This window comes from Pelodiscus sinensis, chromosome 1, assembly GCF_049634645.1.
Source record: "Pelodiscus sinensis isolate JC-2024 chromosome 1, ASM4963464v1, whole genome shotgun sequence".
In the NCBI taxonomy this organism is placed as follows: Eukaryota; Metazoa; Chordata; order Testudines; family Trionychidae; genus Pelodiscus; species Pelodiscus sinensis.
In genome coordinates, this window is record NC_134711.1 from 71,187,740 (window position 1) to 71,206,677 (window position 18,938).

The 18,938-nt window shown below is 43.4% G+C and overlaps 1 protein-coding gene across 11 annotated transcripts in view; it reads left to right on the top strand.

Moving 5' to 3' along the window:
• Positions 1-5,394: 5,394 nt before the first annotated feature.
• Positions 5,395-18,938, top strand: part of PTPRQ (protein tyrosine phosphatase receptor type Q) — a 209,920-nt gene continuing 196,376 nt past the window's right edge. For 4 of the 11 annotated variants that reach the window (XM_075932410.1, XM_014571197.3, XM_075932418.1 and 1 more), the window contains exons 1-5: positions 5,735-6,042; positions 8,403-8,504; positions 12,062-12,199; positions 13,989-14,124; positions 17,190-17,444. In XM_075932410.1, the coding sequence (XP_075788525.1) occupies positions 8,457-8,504; positions 12,062-12,199; positions 13,989-14,124; positions 17,190-17,444 (577 nt within the window). In that variant the 5' untranslated portion in view covers positions 5,735-6,042; positions 8,403-8,456. Of the gene's footprint in view, positions 5,522-5,712; positions 6,043-6,765; positions 6,981-8,402; positions 8,505-12,061; positions 12,200-13,988; positions 14,125-17,189; positions 17,445-18,938 lie in introns of those variants that run through there. The other 7 variants (XR_012904907.1, XM_075932455.1, XM_075932462.1 and 4 more) reach the window with 5 other exon arrangements.

Sequence of the window (18,938 nt, forward strand, 5' to 3'; positions counted from 1 at the left end):
ATCCTGCATGCATTGAACTCAGTGGCAGAAATTTTTCTGACTTCAGAGAATGGAGTATTGGCCCCAATTCTGCAAAGCTATGCATTACAAGTAGTGTTTGTACTTTCATAAGTAATTCCATTGTGGTTTATAGTATTACTTATGAGGAAGAATTTGGGAGAATTAAACTTAAGATTGTCTACAAGTTTTTGTGTTACATTCTGGGCATCACACTGGTAAAAAAAAACCCTTCAAAATGCTGAATAAAAGAAAAATTATGTTTGGGGAGTAGTGTTTTTGGATAAACTGGAATGTGCCACACACAGACATTAGGGCTTGAGAGAGAGAGAGAGAGAGAGAGAGAGAGATCTATTGGTATCAGAGGTTTTCCACAGCAACTTAGATCACCTTTTTTGGGGGGGGAGGAGGAGTTGTTTGTGTTTGCTAATGAGATCTGGAGAACGCAGGCCAAATTTATGTAGCAGAAATTCAGCTCAGATGGTTTACTCCAAAAGCTATGCAAGCTCTGTCTAAAATGTAACTCTTGTTTACTTCACAATTTCAGTGTTGTGTGCAGCTGTTAGAAAAATCTTATAGTGTAACATGACCCCTGAATATCTCACAATACAGAAATATTGCACCATATGTGACAATAGAACCTGAAGATGTAACCACATAAGGAAATGTATGCCCAGAATTGTCCATGTTTGATAGGGATGCTTATTTTTACTTATACAGGTTTGGCCTTCCCTGGTCCCAAAGGACAGAGTTTCAGAGGGTAGCCAAGTTAGTCTGTTACAGAAAAAAACAACAAATGGTTTGGTAGCACTTTATAGACTAACAAAACATGTAGATGGTATCACGAGCACAGCCCACTTCTTCAAATGACCGGAGTTATGAGTAGGGGATATGAAAACTGGAAATAAATAGGAGAGGGGAAGAGAAAGGAAAAAGGAAAAGTGTGGAGTGGGGGTGGGGAAAGGAAGAGAACAAGGCATCATTAAGTATGTGGAGAATGGGTACTTAAACCTAAGCAGATAAAGATCAAAGTCAATAGATAGATTGCTGAGACAGGGAGGTCGGCCCCTCTGCTGACAAGACTCTGGGCTCTCCTGAGATCTGTCAGCAAATTGCCAGGCTCCCAGCTCCGCAGACAGACCTGTGGCTGCTGGGGCTCCACATCCCCAAGGCTGCCAGACTCATCTGCTCCAGGGCCACCCTGAGCTGCGGCGCTCAGGTCCAGGGGCTCTCTGATCCAGCAACAATCATGGTCCTGCTGGACCACAAATGATGTAAGACAAGAGAGTGCTGGACCAGAGAGGTTCAACCTGTATTTTGATTCATCTAGCAGTTTGCATATTCAATTTTTGAGTTTGTAACTTATCTATTTTGAAATTAAGACTTTATTTCAATGGTTATTGAACAGAATCAACTACCATTTTAAAAAAAATTATTTTTGGAAGGCTGGGGTGCTTAGGAGGAGATTATTTTTGGAACACATTCAAATCAGGACCATATGCAGGGGGGTGCATTCCCCCAAGTAAGCATGAGGGGGCTCCGTGGCTTAAGCTCAGCTACCCTTTACCCCCCCCCAGTGGGGAGCCTGTGCTGGTGTTCCAGTCTTGCCCCCCACGAGGTTGGAGTTCCCGCTGGGGGAGAACAAAGCCTCGAGCCTTGCTGCGTGATCCAGCACTCCCATTCCTTCTCCTTCTCTCCCTACCCCAGCTGGAGGAACAGCAGCACAGATACACGCTGCCTGGAGGCTTTCTTTACTGTTCCCGTTGGCTGGATTCTGGCCAATGGGAGCAGCAGGAGGTAGTGCCTGGGACCAGCACGGGATGTGTAGGCAAGTAAGTGCCCCCCACCCCCTCATACCCAGACCTCCACACCCTCATGTCCTCCCACTGAGACCCCACACTCCCAGTCTGCTCTGGTACCCTCCCTCCTGGGCTGGCACCCCCCCACACACCACTCCTGCACCCACCCTTGCTCCTGCACTCTCCCTCCTGGCCACCATTGCACTTTCCCTTGCCTTGTCTCCTTCCTGTGGCCAGACACCTGTCAGTCGATGGTCAGGGCAGTGAGTGGTGTGTGTGTGTGTGTTATACACCCGAAACTTCAACTGCTGAGACTGGGGTCCCTTCACAGCAGGCAACCTGGAGAAGGTTGACAGGCGCTCCAAGAAGTTTACAGGGAGAGCTTATTACACCTCAGATTTCAGCTGCTAGGACACAGGATCCCTTCGCAGCAGGCAGTCTAGGGAACACTGAGAGATACCCCAACGGATCTGTCACCTGGGAGTGACATGATCCAAAACGCCCAAGCTCTTCCTATATGAGTGGTCCCTTATGACCGGCTGAAGTTCTTTTAAATTGTGCTTGGTTCTGTTACAGCAACTGAAGGAGTCAGGTTAAAGCTTAAACAGTTACTATTTTATTGTTACAGGGTAAACTTAGCTGTTAAATGCTACTACTGTGTTACAGATAACACAGCCACTACAAAGGACAGGACACAAATTACACTAATAAGTCACTTACAGGTACCATGAAACCCCTTTGGTTCTCTGAGCTCTTATTAAATGCATGCAAAATAGACACCTAGCAGGTATATATTCTCACCCCTGTGTTCCAGACTTGGCATGGCCAGCGTCTTTCTCTCAATCCCTCGGGAAGAAGTAGGGCTAGGTTGGGTGTCCCACACACCTCGGGAGACAATCAATACCTGCCAGCAGGTGTAGATGATTGGAGCTCCAATGGGGTGGGCTACTAAACCCCTCTTTATACCCCTTGGGTCACGTAGGCGTCTTCCTGGTCTCAAGTGGCCAATTAGGAAAAATGGCTTTGAATGCCAAGTTTCCCACAAAGGGTGCAAAGCATAATTCACATCTGGGAAAATGCAGACAATGGGCACCTCTGATATGTGATGGGCGAAGATTCCTCTCCTGGGACAGTGCAGGCGTGTCAATTACTGGTACTAGCCATCAGGATGGCGGGAGGCCCTGGGTCGTCAGCTAGCCCATTTACTGTCTGGTTTCTGTTTATGGTAGAGTCAGGGACAGGCAGAACACCTGCGTTCCCAGGGCATCAAAGGCTGACTGCCTTTCTCTTGCTCTCGGCGGGGGAGGGCGGAAACCAAGAGGTTCATGTCTGGCTACAACACCCTATTCCCAACCTGCTCCTCCACCCTACCTCCCATCCAGACCTCACATTTTCACCCTCACCTGCACTCCACCTCCCACCCAATTCCTCTCGTAAGCAGTCCTGCTCCACACACTGAACTCCCCATTTTTGCCCCAACCCCAGAACCTGATAACCCTGATGACCTTCTGCGGTCTCTACCAACCCTATGATTCTATAGGAAGCCCTGAACCTCAATCCTCCCTGTCCCTCCCCTGCCCATGGGGCTGGAGTGCCAGAGGAATGAAGTGTCTTGGCTGGGGGCCACATCAGTGAGGGTTTGGGGTTTTGGAGGGGTTTTTTTTTTTTACTTCTCACTTGTGTGTTCCCCAACTGATTTTTCTGTGGGTCAGTGGCCCCTGACTGAAAAAAGGTTCCCCATGCCTGCCACAAATAAAGAAAACATGGGAACCTTTTGTGTTCAACATAAATTAATATTTTACTTTATTTAAAATGAAGTTTGATAAACTAACATGAGAAAGTTAAAGAGTGTACTCTGTTTAATAATTTAAAGAAATATTTCCTTTCTTGCTGGTTAAATTAAACCATTCTCCTTAGCTGCAGCACTGGCAAAATGGCTTGGGCATAATTATGTAATTAATAGTGAGTTTTCATTAGCAGCTGGTGGTCCACTGAAGGGTTTGCATTGAGCCAGGTGGGCCATGGGCCAAAAAGTTTGAGAACCACTATTTTAGAGAGATGGGAGAGTGTTGTGTTGCTGGGGATAGCTGGATGGAGCTGGTGGCAGCATCCCTCCCCCCCACCAGTGAGGAGTGGCCCAGGCCCAGCCTTGCTGGCTGAAATCCCCAACCACACTCACCTGGTGCTGGCCTCACTGAGCAGGTAGAGCAGCAGGCAGAGGTGACTGAGGAAGGCGGGGCCATGGCTACTGCACTGCCCATCATGATCCCAGAAGGTAATTTCTATAAAACCTTTATTACAGTATAATTTTTCAGTATGTTACAACAAAATCATTTTACATCACTGTTTCCACTCAAATTTTTCATTAACCTCTCTTATGCACATTCATTGCATGATTAATAATATTAAATTGTGGTTATTTGGCTAATTGTGTAGTCAATACATTTGTATCGACAACACGATTAGTCAATAAGGGACTGTTCTGCAGGGTTGCAGCGGAGATAGCTCCCAGAGCCAGCTGGAACTGGGACTGAGCAGTCCTGGCTTGTGCCAACTCCGGGAGCCACCCATGCTGCGGCTCTGCATTTTAAATGTAGTAAGAGCTGCCAGGCTTCTACTACATTTAAAATGCAGAGGTACAGAATCCTTGACTGGTGTGAGCTGGGACTGCTTGGTCCCAGCTTGCGCCGAGTCAAGCAGCCTGTTTGCGGCAGCCAGGGCTGTCTACGGCCAGGGGCTGCTGCTGGAGCAGCCTCCACTATGCCCTCCTCACTACCTCTGTTAGGGGCAGTGGGGAGCAAGGTGGCAGGAGAGTGGCACCATGGAAATAGTGTGCGGGGGGAGGGGAGGAATGGCTTTTAAGCTGGCTCCTCTAGCTCCAGCTCCTGTCCCCCCAGCCCCGCTTATGCTTATGGGGTAGTCCACTAGTCAACTTCTCTCTCTCTCTCTCACACACACACACTTGCTGTCTCTGTCTCTCTCTCTCGCTCTCTGTCTCTCTCTTTTTGGAAGGGGACTGCAAATCCTGTAAGGCAGCTGGTCCCCAAAAGTCATTTCTATCTGATGGGCTTTTCAGTCATCTTTGTGCTATGAGTTAGTGGTCCTAGCCCTGCTATTATTTGTTTATTTTTGCTTTGCTAGCTGCCTCAGCAGAGAGGCACAGGACTGAATAGATATGGAGAATCAGATCCCCATTCTGCTTCTTGAAAGGCAGTGGAATGTTGCCAGTGATTTCAATTGGCTCTGAGTAGGATCCCCTGGCAATTGCATCGCTAAAAACATCACTGTTGGGCTTGAGTTTTTATTTGCAAGTAAAGGAAACAAAGCCCATCCATTCTGTCTGCTCTCTCGAATTCACATTACTCAGAAATTATCCGTGTTGCAGGTGACTAAATCCTATTATGGTTCTTTAGTAATACAAGAGACATGAATAAAAATGGCAAATTATACTGATAGCATGTGTAAGTCCTGGCACTAGTTTCAGCATTAAGAAACGGACCAGTTTCTTGGCACGTACAGTGAGGTTGTAATTCCCTGGCACACGCTCTAGTCCACCTTTCATTTTTTTTCTTTCCATACCAACATATTAATTAGCCCAGGGCTCTCAAATCGCCGCAGCAGCCGGGACCCGACCCGCGAGTGGGAGCAAGCGGCTGGCTAGACTCGCTAGAGCAGGAGCAAGGCTGGTGACTCGTCCCTCTTTGAGAGAGAGGAAATGTGCAGAGGTGAGTGGATGTGGCCGGGGCTCAGGCTCCCGACCAGCGCGGCCATGCACCTGGATGGGGGCGGTCCCTGGCTGCTCCTTGGGGCAGAGGCTTCTGGCGCTAGACCCCTCCCCCCCGCCAGCCCAGCTTTGCTGCGACTCCTGCCGCTCGCGCTGTAGGGGGGAAGGGCAGGAAGGAGCAGAACAAATTGGGGGATGGGAGCAGCTCAGAGGCGGGCTGAGAGAGCGGGGCTCAGCGGCCGGGCAGGTGGGTCCCGCGCGCTCCTCGCTGCACCGCCCCCTCCAGCAGCGGCGCCCTCTTGCCGCCGCCGGGCGAGGAGCGCGCCGCCCTGCTGGGGCCGAGGATGCGCTGGGACCCGGGAGCCGAAGAGCGTGAGCAGGGCCTGGGAGCCCGGGGGCTCGGCTCTCGGCAGCTGCCTCCTTCCCCGCCCCCAGCGGCTGAAGCTGCTCGCCGGTCCGCGGCCTCTCCGCACGTGGCTGGCCGCCTCACCCCGGCGCCGTGCTCCGCACCTGCCCCCAGAGGTGACTCGTAGCACTCGGGAGGTGCCCCCTCCCCATGTCCCCCCGACAAAAATGCAATTGCTAAGGGGGTGGCGCCTCCTCATGCCCCTTCCCTGTTCCTTGGGCGGCCCTCCCTGCATCCCGCTGTAGACACCAGTTGCCTCGTCTTGCCCCGGTTCCCCGGGCTCTTTGCAGGGGGGTTTTCCGTACCGGGTGCTGAGTGCGGAGGTTTGCAAAGGGCGACGGGCTGTAAAAAGAGATCTAGTCGCTGGATGGGCCGGTCCAAAGCCTTCCTCTTCCAAATGCTTTTCTTTTCTTTTCTTTTCTTTTCTTTTCTTTTCTTTTCTTTTCTTTTCCATTTTATATTACAATACAGAATTAAATAAAGTAAAAAATCAAAACCCAAATTTTACCAGCGCCAAGTGTCAGATGACCAGATTTTTTCCCCCTAGTGGCAAATGATAAAATGTTCCGTTTTCATCCCTATTCAGAACAAATTTCAACTTCAGATTTTTGGAATCTCATAAATCCTCCGGGAAATGGAACTTCCTTCCTCCAACACAGCTCTAATCGTATTGGTCTCTTTAGGGCTTGAAATCTACACATCCTAATAGGCCCAGAGTGGAGTGCAGCTGAAATTTAGGCTCCATTTCTTATACAGGAAACATGAAGTGTTTCATTCTTCCCTCACTCTGTTGGCTTGTGCCACTAAGGGGCTTTAGCTTGGGGGGACTGGGCAGGAGGGCTACATGAGTTAGTGACCCACAACCGGTTGAGTAACAGCAGCTGACCTGGTAACACCCTGGCAGACTGAGGAAAGGCCATAAGAACTGGGCCTTACCTGTCGTCTCCTGAGGGACTGCTGGCTGAATTGTGTTGGCAGAATCTGTGCATGCCCCAGAGTAATGGCCTTCATCCAGCACTGATTGGTTTCAGGGACTGCTCCAGCTTCAGATCAGGTATCTACCTACACCCCCCCTAGATTGGGGCCTGATTTAAGGTCATTTGGTGGTGGTGGGAAAGTATTTTAAAATTCATAGTGTTGAATAATCACTTTAGGATTGCAGTAATGAAGGATTGTCTTGCCAAAACGGTGACATTTCTTTATTTTCATCTTGGTTGCTAAGATTTTGAGCAGACTTAAGCTTTTCATGTTGACCCAACGATGCTTGCAGAATTAAAATGCTTTTGAATACGTAGGATGGATTAATGTGTTTGAATGTGGATGTACATCTGCTGTATATTTCAAGAATAAAATTTGCATTTTCTATTAATACTTCTCTAAATTGTTAAAGCATTTTCCAACAAACTGTGTACATACACATTTGTGTATGAGATCTCTTGTGATGAACAGCTTACTTCACATTGTTTACTGTAGTTGTCTGTAGTCATCTTGTAGTTAATGGTGTTCATTTTGGTGCTGTTGAACTTCTTTGTAAAAACACCCCAAATTTTCATAGCTTATTAACGTGCACTTTGTATTTTATGATGTATACTTTAGAGACAAAATATTGCCTGTATTGATAGAATGTGCAGATGAGTGCAGTGCAGTGCTTCTAACAAGCAATTATTTAAAAGTAAATAGCAAAAAACTCCCCCACTTCATCAGACAAATTGGGATGGAAATAACAGAAACCAAGAGATATATAACATCAGAAGAAAATACCTGCCAGTTGTAGGACCTGTATTAATAAGGCTAATTAAGTGGGCTGGATGTGTCCCATATGTAGCTTTTGATGTGGAAATGCAGATGTTAATGGCAGAAGAAATTGGAAGCCATTATGGAATATAATCAATCTTGGTTTCTGATACTTCCACTCCAATTCATCTGATGAAGTGGGTTTTGCCCTCAAAAGCTCGATATATTTTGGTTAGTCTCTCAGGTTCCACAGGACCACATGTTGTTGTTTTTTAAACCCTGTTATTGTCTTTCTTGACTTTCACAATAACCTCTTGCAGTGTGCCACTGACTTGTATTGGGTTTTGGATCAGTCCCTAAATCTGGGGCCAAATCCTGCTCACCCTTGTGAACTCACTGTAATTACCCTTGTGGGAGTAAAGCAAATGACAGCTGGTGCTGGATGGATCCAATAGAATGTATGAGCCTGTAATCATTATGTAGGCAAAAAGATAAACATAATTTTGAAGATGAGAATTTTGCTGTGTAGGAAACATGAGTCTGATCCAGAGCTCATTGAAGTCTATAAAAACTCCCATTGAGTTCACTAGCATAGTAAAGCCAGACCCTTAGTGAAGGAGAGTAAACCTAGAATATTGTTGAACTTCAATTCTATCAATATAAAGTGTTAACATGCACATTCATTATCTTAATTTCCCCCTCATTTTATCTAAAAATATTCCAACATAATTTTGTTTTGAAGCTGTTAAGATTCAGAAACATAATAGACACAAGGATTATAGAACTTACTTTCCATATGGACAAAGTGAATCTTCTGCTGCTGCTGTTAGAATATATATTTCAGGTAAGAATTTTTTTCCTTCTTTTGAATATATGTAGATATTTTAATTGAAGTGTGCAAAGTTACAATTACTGGTTAGATTCTTTGTAGTCATTATAAAACTATGACAATAAATTGTAATTTATAGAAACCATTGTTTTGTTCTCACTGTACTGCTGTTGAAGTCAATGAGAGTTACCTTTTACTTCAATGGAAACGTGATTGGGTCCTGTAGTGGATAGGTGGTGAAAACCGAATATAAGGACCTGCACCTAACAATTTGCTGTTAGGTTAAAGGCTCCCATTGACTTCAGCATACTTTGGATAAGGCCCTAAATGAGATTCAAAATTCTGAAACTAGTTTTGGACAAAGAAGTAGAAGGAAAATGATAAGCTGAAGTCCCCTTTATTTTTTTATGATCACAAATTCTGCATGGCAGAATATCTGAATACATTGGTAAATTTGAAGAATTAAGTAGGGTTTTCCAGTTAGTGGCTTTTATGTGAAACTGTGCTCTGTTTTGTATGGTGGCTTCCTACAATTGCAATAAACAAATATACATTGTTAAATCAAAAACAAGAGCAAACGTTGGAATGGAAAGAGCTAATCTATCATTTCCAGGAATCTTATCAATTGTATGAATTGCTTGTTGCATTTCAAAGCAGATTTTTTTTCTGTTCAGAATGAAGAAGTTTCACAATATTATTTTCAGAGTGTAAATTTCTGCAGTTCTCCAGCTTGCTGTACAAGTATAATTTTAAAGTCTATTAATCTTTTCCTGAGCATATCTAATTTATCACTAAGCACTATTGTTTATGACACAAATATCAGTTTAACATGGAAATTCCTTGGTTTCCAAGAAGAAGAAGCATGTGCCATACTTTAAATGTGAATGATTAGATCTTAGAAGATTGGACATAATCATGTCCATTTGGCATTAGACATAACAAATTACCCTAAAAGGACAAACTGAGTACCATTTCACGATATATTCACAAAGGACAAAGCAATATTTAAATCTCATCCTTTTATATATTGTTTTCAGTTTTTACTACAATACATTGCTTTGCAGTATAACACAACATACCACAATAAGCAATTTTAGATCAAGATTTTATTATAGAGTAAAATGGTTGCTACTAGTTCAGGCTATGACTTTTTTGAACTACATTTTGGGTTTGTTACCAATAGATGTGTATATATACATTTGTAAATCGAAACATAAACAGGTAAAATGCTGAAATATTTAAATAACCCTAACTTACATTATACGTAATATGGAGACTAGCATCTCAGGCCCAAACTCCTTAGAGTTCCAGACATATGGTTTAGATTTGTTCCCCAGATCTCAAACCAACCCCTATGTTTTTGGCTTCAGGTCTGACCCAAAATCAGCAGGGACTTCTTTTCCTATATTGGTGTAGTCAAAGTCCCGTAAGAACAAATGTATCATTGCAATAATAAGGAATATTTTCACCTTAAGCTGATTCAGTTTCCATCATAAGAACAGCTCTGCACAGGTAGGGGTGGGTGAGGAGATCAGCAGAGGTAAGCTAGTTCCCTACTTCATGTACACTTGTTTCTGGATGTGCAGAGGCTGGGGTGGTTACTAATGGCAGAATAAACTATGCACTATGTTCTGAGGGTGGGAAACACGGAATTTGGGTGGTTGGTTTGGAGTAGAGATGTAATAGTGTAGTCGATTAACCGATAAGCAAAAGCTTATTGGTAATTCTATAGACAACACACATTTTCCCCTCCACTCCTTTTCCAGTAAATTTTTTTAGCAGGCTGGCCAGCATTCTGGCTCAGTTCTGGCTTGCACTAGGTCTGAGACTTACCCTTGCTGCAGCACTGCATTTAAAGTGTATTAAAAGTCAGGCAGCCCAGCTCAGTTCTGGTATCGGAGGCAGAAGAGTGGGGCCACAAGCAGCCAGTCCCTAAGGGGAGTTGGTTTTTAAATTGGCTCCCTGATACAGAGGCAGCAGTGCAGAGTGGCAGGGGACTCCTTAGTGGCAGGCTGGCTCCTTGCTGGTTGCCCGACCCACTCCTGAGGACTATAGACTAGTTGAGTAACCGATAAGAATTAATGAGGTTACTCGACTATTCAGTTAACCGATATTTAACATCCCTAGTTTGGAGCTCAAGTCCCAAGAAACATATTTAAACAAAATCAGCAAAACTAGAAAAGGACCTCTCTTCTCAGCCCTGACCTGAGCACAGGGAAATTAACCCTACTACTCCACATTGCTGGTTCAGAGGAGCAGTAAGGCCTACCCTCATTATTACAGCAGGCATAATTATATTTACTGCTCAATTTATTTAACAAATTCCATAGTATATTTCAAATACTTTTTTTTCATTTTTTTGCCCAGCTTTTCACATTTCTGTTGAGGGCGGGTCTTCCCTCCTCCAAAGCAAAACTACCTCTTTTTCTTTCCCTCTCACCTCCCTTTAAAACGATTACCTAGATGAGTACCGAAGTTAGGTACTCACCTGTGAGTGCATTCCCTGCCTCAGTTCCTACAATGATTTCCATACTGCAGAGGTTCCAGCCTTTTCAAGCATACAGATCCTTTTTCAATCTATTAAAACTTCATGGATCCTCCCCTCCCCCCCAAACAATATAGCTGTTTTCAAACATTCTGTTACTTGATAATCAATTGAAATGTATAATAGTTCATGACATTCAAGGGCAGAACTTCAGGAAGGTAGGGAGCAAGGGTGGAACTTTAGGAGCACCGGGGCGGGGAGGGCAGGGCAGCAGCCATGCACGCCAGGATGTGGCTTACTTTTGATCCCGTTCTCCAGACGCTAAGGGAGTGTGGGAAAAGTGCTTGCATGCCATGCACTCTTCTCACGCCTGGCTGATGTGTGAGGCATGCACAGCATGCAAGTTCTTTCCCCTCACTCCCTTAGTGTCTGGGGAATAAGATAAAAAATAAGCTGTGTCCGGAGCACAAGGGGTGCACACCGGGATGCAGCTTACTTTTGATCCTGATTTCTGGATGCTAAGGGAGTGAGGGGAAATTGCTTGCATGACATGCATGCTTCTCACACATCAGCCAGGAGTGAGAGGCATGCGCAGCATGCAAGCATTTTCCCCACACTCCCCAACATCCAGGGACAAGATCAAAAGTAAGCCGCGTCCTGTCATGCATGGCTGCAAGGGTAAGAAGAAAAGGAAAAGAAAAGTAAGGATCGGGCCCATTCCTTTTACATTTCCACAGACCCCTTGCTGTGGGGGTCCGTGAACCACAGGTTGGGAACCACTGCCTTACTGGAATCACAGATTACATTCCTGACAATGGAGTGGGTTTGGGCCACAGCTGATTTTACTTAACTACATCTGAGGTGAAGGGAATGAATAGTACTGTATCTGCATCTGCAGAAGCTATTAATATTATGGAGCTTTTAAGGACTTCACCGTTGGATAGGTAGTTTTGGTCTGGTAGAATCCAATGGTAAGGCAGTATGTAAAGAGAACAAGTAAGGATAGACATAATTTAATCATTTCCTCAGATTTGCTTTTCTTCTACTGCATTTTCTGTTGAAATACATGTTGTGTACTTTTGTGCAGGTTTCAAAGAGTCTGGATTGTGACCAAGTGAAAACACCCACTAAAGCAGTTTTGGTGACATGGTCTGAGTTCCCAAAAGGAGAAAATCCAGACTTTTATGTTGTAACATACAAGTTTACAGATGGCTTCAATCAAAAAGTAAGCTATGTCTGCTTTAATAAAAGAGATGAGTGGTGACACAGTTCAACTGATTAAGTAAAAGTTCAGAAAAATTAGTCCCCTATTTTGCAATTGACTTCATGTGAATGCAGTTTTGTACCCATGTGGAGCTGCATTGAAGCCAATGGGACTCAATAGTGCAATTTAAGTGCTTTGCTAAATGGGGATGGACTTAAACCGTTGCTTAAAATTAAGTACAGGCAGTCCCCGGGTTACATACAAGATAGGGACTGTAGGTTTGTTCTTAAGTTGAATCTGTATGTAAGTCGGAACTGGCATCAGCCGCTGCTGAAACTGATCAGTTTCAACAGCTGCTGAATCTGGACACCAGTTCCACTTACATACAGATTCAAGATAAGAACACCAGGCGTCCCCAAGTCAGCTGCTGCTGAAACTGATCAGCAGCTGATTCCAGGAAGCCCAGGGAAGAGCAACTCTGCCTCGGGCTTCCTGTAGTCAGCCGCTGTCAGTTTCAGCAGTGGCTGACTTTGGGACGCCTGGGGCAGAGCAGCTCGGGTGCTGCTGGCTTGGTCCAGTAGCGCGGCTGCTCCTCGGAGCTACTGGACCAACCCGGCAGCACCCCAGCTGCTCTGCCCCAGGTGTCCTGATTCAGCTGCTGATCAGTTTCAGCAGTGGCTGAATCAGGACACCTGGGGCAGAGCAGCTGGGGTGCTGCCGGGTTGGTCCAGTAGCGCCAAGAAGCGGTGCTGCGGGACCAACCGGCAGTGCCCCACCTGCTCTACCACGGGCGCCCGGCTTTGCTCCACGTCTCCCTGGTCTGCTGGGGGGGCACTAGCTGCGTCCCCCCCCAGCAGACCAGGGAGACGTGGAGCAAGGCTGCGGAGCACCCGGCAGGACCCGCGCTGCTTCCAGCTGATCTGGAAGCGGGTGCGGGTCCGGCCCCGGGTGCTCCACCGCTTTGTTCAGCGTCTCCCTGGTCTGGAGACCAGGGAGACGCTGAGCAAAGCCACAGAGGACCCGGGCGGACCCGCAGCTTCCAGATCAGCTGAAAGCGCTGTGGGTCCTGCCCGGGTGCTCCGCCGCTCTGCTCAGCGTCTCCCTGGTCTGCAGAACAGGGAGACGCTGAACAGAGCGGCGGAGCACCCGGCTGGACCCGCGCCGCTTCCAGCTGATCTGGAAGCGGCGCGGGTCCGGCCCCGGGTGCTCCGCCGCTTTGCTCCCGTCTCCCTGGTCTGCTGGCGGAGCCAGCAGACCAGGGAGATGGGGAGCAGCTTTTCTCGCCCCGGAGAAGGCGGGCGGCAGGACCAGGCGTCCCGCTGCTCTAGTTCTCCGGGGCGAGAAATCCCCGTTCGTAACTACGGATCCGACCTAAGTCGGATCCGCGTAACTCAGGGACTACCTGTATATGCCTAAGTGCTTTGCTGAATCAAGGGATGTGTGAGGCTGATGCTGCCATTTGACACTAAGGTCTTCTAAAACCGCACAGTTGCTATGTTTCCTGGTGCTCAGTCTAGGAGGCATTATTTCTATTTCAAAAACATGCCTTTTGGAGCTCTCATCTGGGCAGAATACAAATCATTCTTCTCTTCCCTCTCAATATAAGGCTGTGCTTTAAAGACTCAAAACAGCCATAAATATTTTTGTTATAAATGTTGAGTATTACATGGTTGAATTGAGAGAAAATTGTTTGATACACTACAATATTTTATATTCTTTTAAAAAATTAATCTACTCCCTTTATACTAAAGATGACTTTTATTAATTTTGCGTTACATTCATTACATCAGTACATTCTTTTACATTTCAGATCGCAGAAAACATTTCTTCAGGTGTGCTAAAGCCTCTGAATTCCATAATTTTGCTAGAGGAAGGAAAGAAATATGATGTCACAATAGAATCAATAAAAAATGGGACAATTTTAAGCGTAAAGTCATTTAAGACACGTAAGTAACAGAACTTAAAACACCTTTTGGCATCATCATAGACAACTTTTCCACTACATGCATCTGACGAAGTGGGTCTTTGCCACGAAAGCTTATGCTCCTACACTTCAGTTAGTCTATAAGGTGCCACAGGACTCCTCGTCGCTTTTGCAGATTCAGACTAGCACGGCTACCCCTCTGATAATAGACAACTTTGTTATTGAAGTTTAAAGATAGGAGATGAGTTCCTGGCCTCATTACAGTCAATGTCCGTTTTTCAATGGACTTCAGTGTGGCTAGGATAAGGAAGGTCATCTTCATAGTAACTTGTTGAGTATTGTAATGATCAATTTAATCAACAAGGTGTAGAAACAGTGCTTCTGTGATTTTTTTTGTTTAGTGTGTTTTTTTCTTGTGACTGAGATGTATTTCCCTGGGAGGAATGAACTATAAAGTGGGTCAGTGGCAACATTATAGATAATCTTGTCATTTTAGACCAGTTTAAAGGTGTAATGTTATATTTACAGTAAAAATTGAAATTCAGTATTGTACTTGGCTTGTTTTGGGGGTTGGTTTTTTTATGTTGACAACCCTTCATCTAGAATGGAGGAGAAGAGAAGGTGATCGTGCGCTGGTTGGTGGTTATCATGAAAAATTAGGGACCAGAACTATTGGGCCGGATTTTTAGCACAGGAGTTTGTGTGTTAGGGATGGGGGGCAAGGGACTACTTGTGGCATTATGACACTGGGGGAATTATCAGAGGCCAGCTACAGTCAGATTTCAGCCTGTATGCTGCCTGAGTGGTGCAAGGTCTCAGATTTGGGAAGTGAATCTGATCCTTGGGCTACAGCTACACTGCAAAACAACAACAAACACCAACCAACCCCCACAACAAATACAAACCATCCCCCTCTGAGGCAACAAGTCTAGGCTGTGTCTAGAGTGGCCACTTTTTCCAGATAAGCGGCTGCTTTTCCAGAAAAACTTGCCAGCTGTCTACACGGCCACTTGAATTTCCGCAAAAGCACTGACGATCTAAGATTGTCGGTGCTTTTGCGGAAATACTATGCTGCTCCCATTCAGCCACAAGTCTTTTTTCCGAAAAACTTTTGTGCAAAAGGGCCAGTGTAGACAACAGAGATTTGTTTTCCGCAAAAAAGCCCTAATCGCGAAAATGGCGATTGGGGCTTTTTTGCGGAAAAGCGCGTCTAGATTGGCCACAGATGCTTTCCCGCAAAAAGTGCTTTTGCGGAAAAGCGTCCTGCCAATCTAGACACGCTTTTCTGAAAATGCTTTTAACGGAAAACTTTTCCGTTAAAAGCATTTCCGGAAAATCATGCCAGTGTAGACGTAGCCCTAGAGTCTGGGTCAACTCAGGTTTGCACTATGGAGCTAAAAATAGCAATGTAGATCATCCCGTTTGTGCTGGAGCCTGGGCTTTGAGATCCTCCTGCCAACTGGGTAATCTCAGATACCTTCTTTATCCCAGGCTCTGCTGCTTGGTTTTCCCTTCAACATAGATGTATGCATAGACTGTATTTTCTTTGAGACTTTATTAAAGTCAGCTCATCTTTCTGTACCTCAAGTTATCATTTGTAAACTGGATACGATAATACTTATTTCATAGGGATTTTGTGAATCTTGAATAATTAATATTTATACAGCTCTTGGAGATCCTGGAAGGAAAGTAGGTTTTAGTGTGAGGGCCTGCATTGTATATTATGGCAATAGATAACCTCATTTAAACCCTAAAATAGGAGGTAAATGGTGAATCTGCTTGGGTTGAATTTCACTCTAATTGCATATACATTTTAAGGTATGGTGAATATAGCTGAACAGATAAAATGATTTTTTCCCATTTGAACTGAAAAAAAAATCAGAATCAATTCATAAAAGACATTTATTATTTTTCTTGCTGAAATTAAGAACTTTAAAAACTAATTTCAGATTATTTTTTCTTGTTTAGATTTTGGGTATGTTTTGATTTAAAAAAATAAAACTAGCTAAATTTGTAAACAAAATGCCATTTCAATGTTGAAAGTCAAAACATTTTACATTAGAACAGTCAAAACAACATTTTAACTTTAAAAAAGAATTTTTTTTCTTGGCTGAAATTGTTACATTTGGCCTGAATTCATAAATAGTCTTGGTCAAACTGAAGTTTCTTGGTGGATATATTATTTGTTTAAAAATGTCACTCAGCTCTAATCATGAGGCTCTTAACACTATGGAACTTTTGTCTGTTTTTTTTTGTCACTGTCTCCCTAATGAACTCTAAAAGAAACTGTTCTAGTCAGCAGTGTCATTGCTTGCAGTATTTAGGGCTTTAATTTAAGTTTCATTATAGGCCATGGTTACCCTCCATATTAGCCATTTGGGGCTTCAGAAACAGCAGTAGTAGTAAGAATAGATTGCAACCTTTTGAGTGTAAGAGGGAGATTTTGAAAAGGTCCCAATGAATTTAGAAGCAAAAGTCCCATTGATTTTTAACATTTAAAAAAATCAATGGGGCTTGTGGTGCTAAAATTCTTTAAATGTTCTAAAAATAGATCTCTGAAGCCTTACTTCTAGGATGTTCCAGCATCTTGCCAACCTGGAAATGAAAGACCATGATCAAGATTTAAACTTAGATCTGTGGTCTAAACCCGTGCAGTCCTGAATCCCTGTAATAGGCTGTCAGCATTTTGCAGGATTGTGCTGCTAGTGTGTTTGTGCACTGGCCAACATATGCTATTAATGAATATTGAACCAAATTGTATTACAGAATTTACACCTTTACACTCACACTATTTTTTATTGATAAGCTTTCTAATTTTTTGTATTCTACCGAATACAGTAATTATTCCCATTTTATGTTTACATAACGAGCAAATCATCCAGACTTCCAGAGCAAGGATGCATGGATTTGTACACTGAAATAATGTCTCACAGGAAATATACTTTAGTTTTAATTGCAATATCCCTCTTACTTTCCTGAAATACACTTCTCTTAAAAAGTGCTTGAAAATTAACCTCTATTTTTTCCTTTGTACTAATTAATCAATTATTGTAAAGATGCATAATATACATTTATTTTCTCTGGCAGGTGGACTTTCAGGCAACTACATTGAAACATTTGTGACAAGTACTACTGTATCTTTTAACTGGAGTATACTAGCCAGTGAATTTTCAGTTACAATTTCATTGAATAATACTTCGCGGATTATGCAACAAAATGATGTCTTTGCAGAGTGGGATCATTTGATACCTGGAACCTTGTATACTTTTAAGTTTGAATTTAAACAGCTGCACTTTGAATTTATAAATATATTTCAAACAATGGATATTCAAGTTGAAACAGGTATATAATCTAATTCATCATGATCACAAAGATTATAAATATGACACAGATTACTTTAAGAGAAAATTGTAAAATATATGTATTAAGAGTTTAAATGAATTTAGCAATTCTGAAATCCCTTTTGTGTTTGCTTTCCAAAAAAAAAAAAACCCTATGAGAGAGAGTTTTAATAGCACAGTTGTTTGTAGAAAGCATATTTCAAAATAATATTGGTGAGTATTCTGGAAACAAAATTTTAAATTTGCATGTGCAAATATTTGCTCATCCAGTCAAAAAATAGAAACTATACCTTGCGATTGATTTGCTCAGTTTCAACAAAGTACCTAGTTTGAATTTCATATGTAGAGATGTTTAGATTTGAAGCATCCTCTGTTCAGTCTATAAGTTAAAAACAAGGTTGAAAAAAGCTCTGAATAATTTCAAGGAAATTGCAGAAAATGAAGCTAAATTATTTGTTGTGCATTATTTGCTTAACTCTACTGTCTAGCAAGTGTTTGTAATAACATGATAACACTGAGATCCTGGAGGGGCTGTAATTTCTTCATAGCATAAGCATGCTGAAGAACCTAATAGTCTTACAATGCAAAGTATTGATCTTGTGAGGTCATCTACACAGGTAGATCTCTTGTGCTCATATGACCCCACTGAACTCAGTGGGGCTTTGTATGCTTATCGAGGGTCCTTCAATATGCAGTACTTGTGTCAAAGATTTTTTAAAAAATTAAACAAATTCAACAAAATCACAGTTTTTGAAACATGTAGATTTCATTATTGGGTCATGCAAGGGGCAGTTGTCAAGTGCAGGAATAGGCAAACTTTTAAGGTATTCCCAGTATTTGAAAACCTAGATTTGGTTTTCTGTCATTGAAATTGCAGAAGGGAAACACATGGTGACCAAGAATATTTCCTTTGTCAATCTCCAGCCTGGCTGGGGGTACTTTCTGAATGTTGAGTAAAAGTATCAAAATTTGATCAAATAACAATTCCTCCTGCATATCTCACAAAACAAAATTCCCCTTAGCCTATGCAAAGATAGATTTACCAAATGGACATAAATTAAGATCAGAAAGTGACTTGCAGAATATTTCATAGGAAGCTTCTAGATGACTTGGAAACACATCCTTACTTTGTGATTACAGCACAGAATCACTCATGAAAATTGACTTAAACTTATTGAGATACTGTGCTACCCATCCTTACCCAATTTTGCTAAGTGCTTTGAGGCATTTTGGCTTAATGTGTCAACTATTGAATGTGAAATTATGCAGTATGGGTTCTGACATGTCATTTGCTAAAAACTTATAGTACTTTATGCCAACATTTGGAGAGGATGTTGGTTGCATTGCACATGCATGAATGGTTAACCTAGCTAAGTACGTTTTTGTAAATGAGTTTTTGTCATGCATGCTTTGAATAACACAGGGCTCTGTAGGAGCTACTACATGGTCTGGCACCCTTGGGACCTGTCTGGTCTTGGACAAGGGAGTTTGCTAG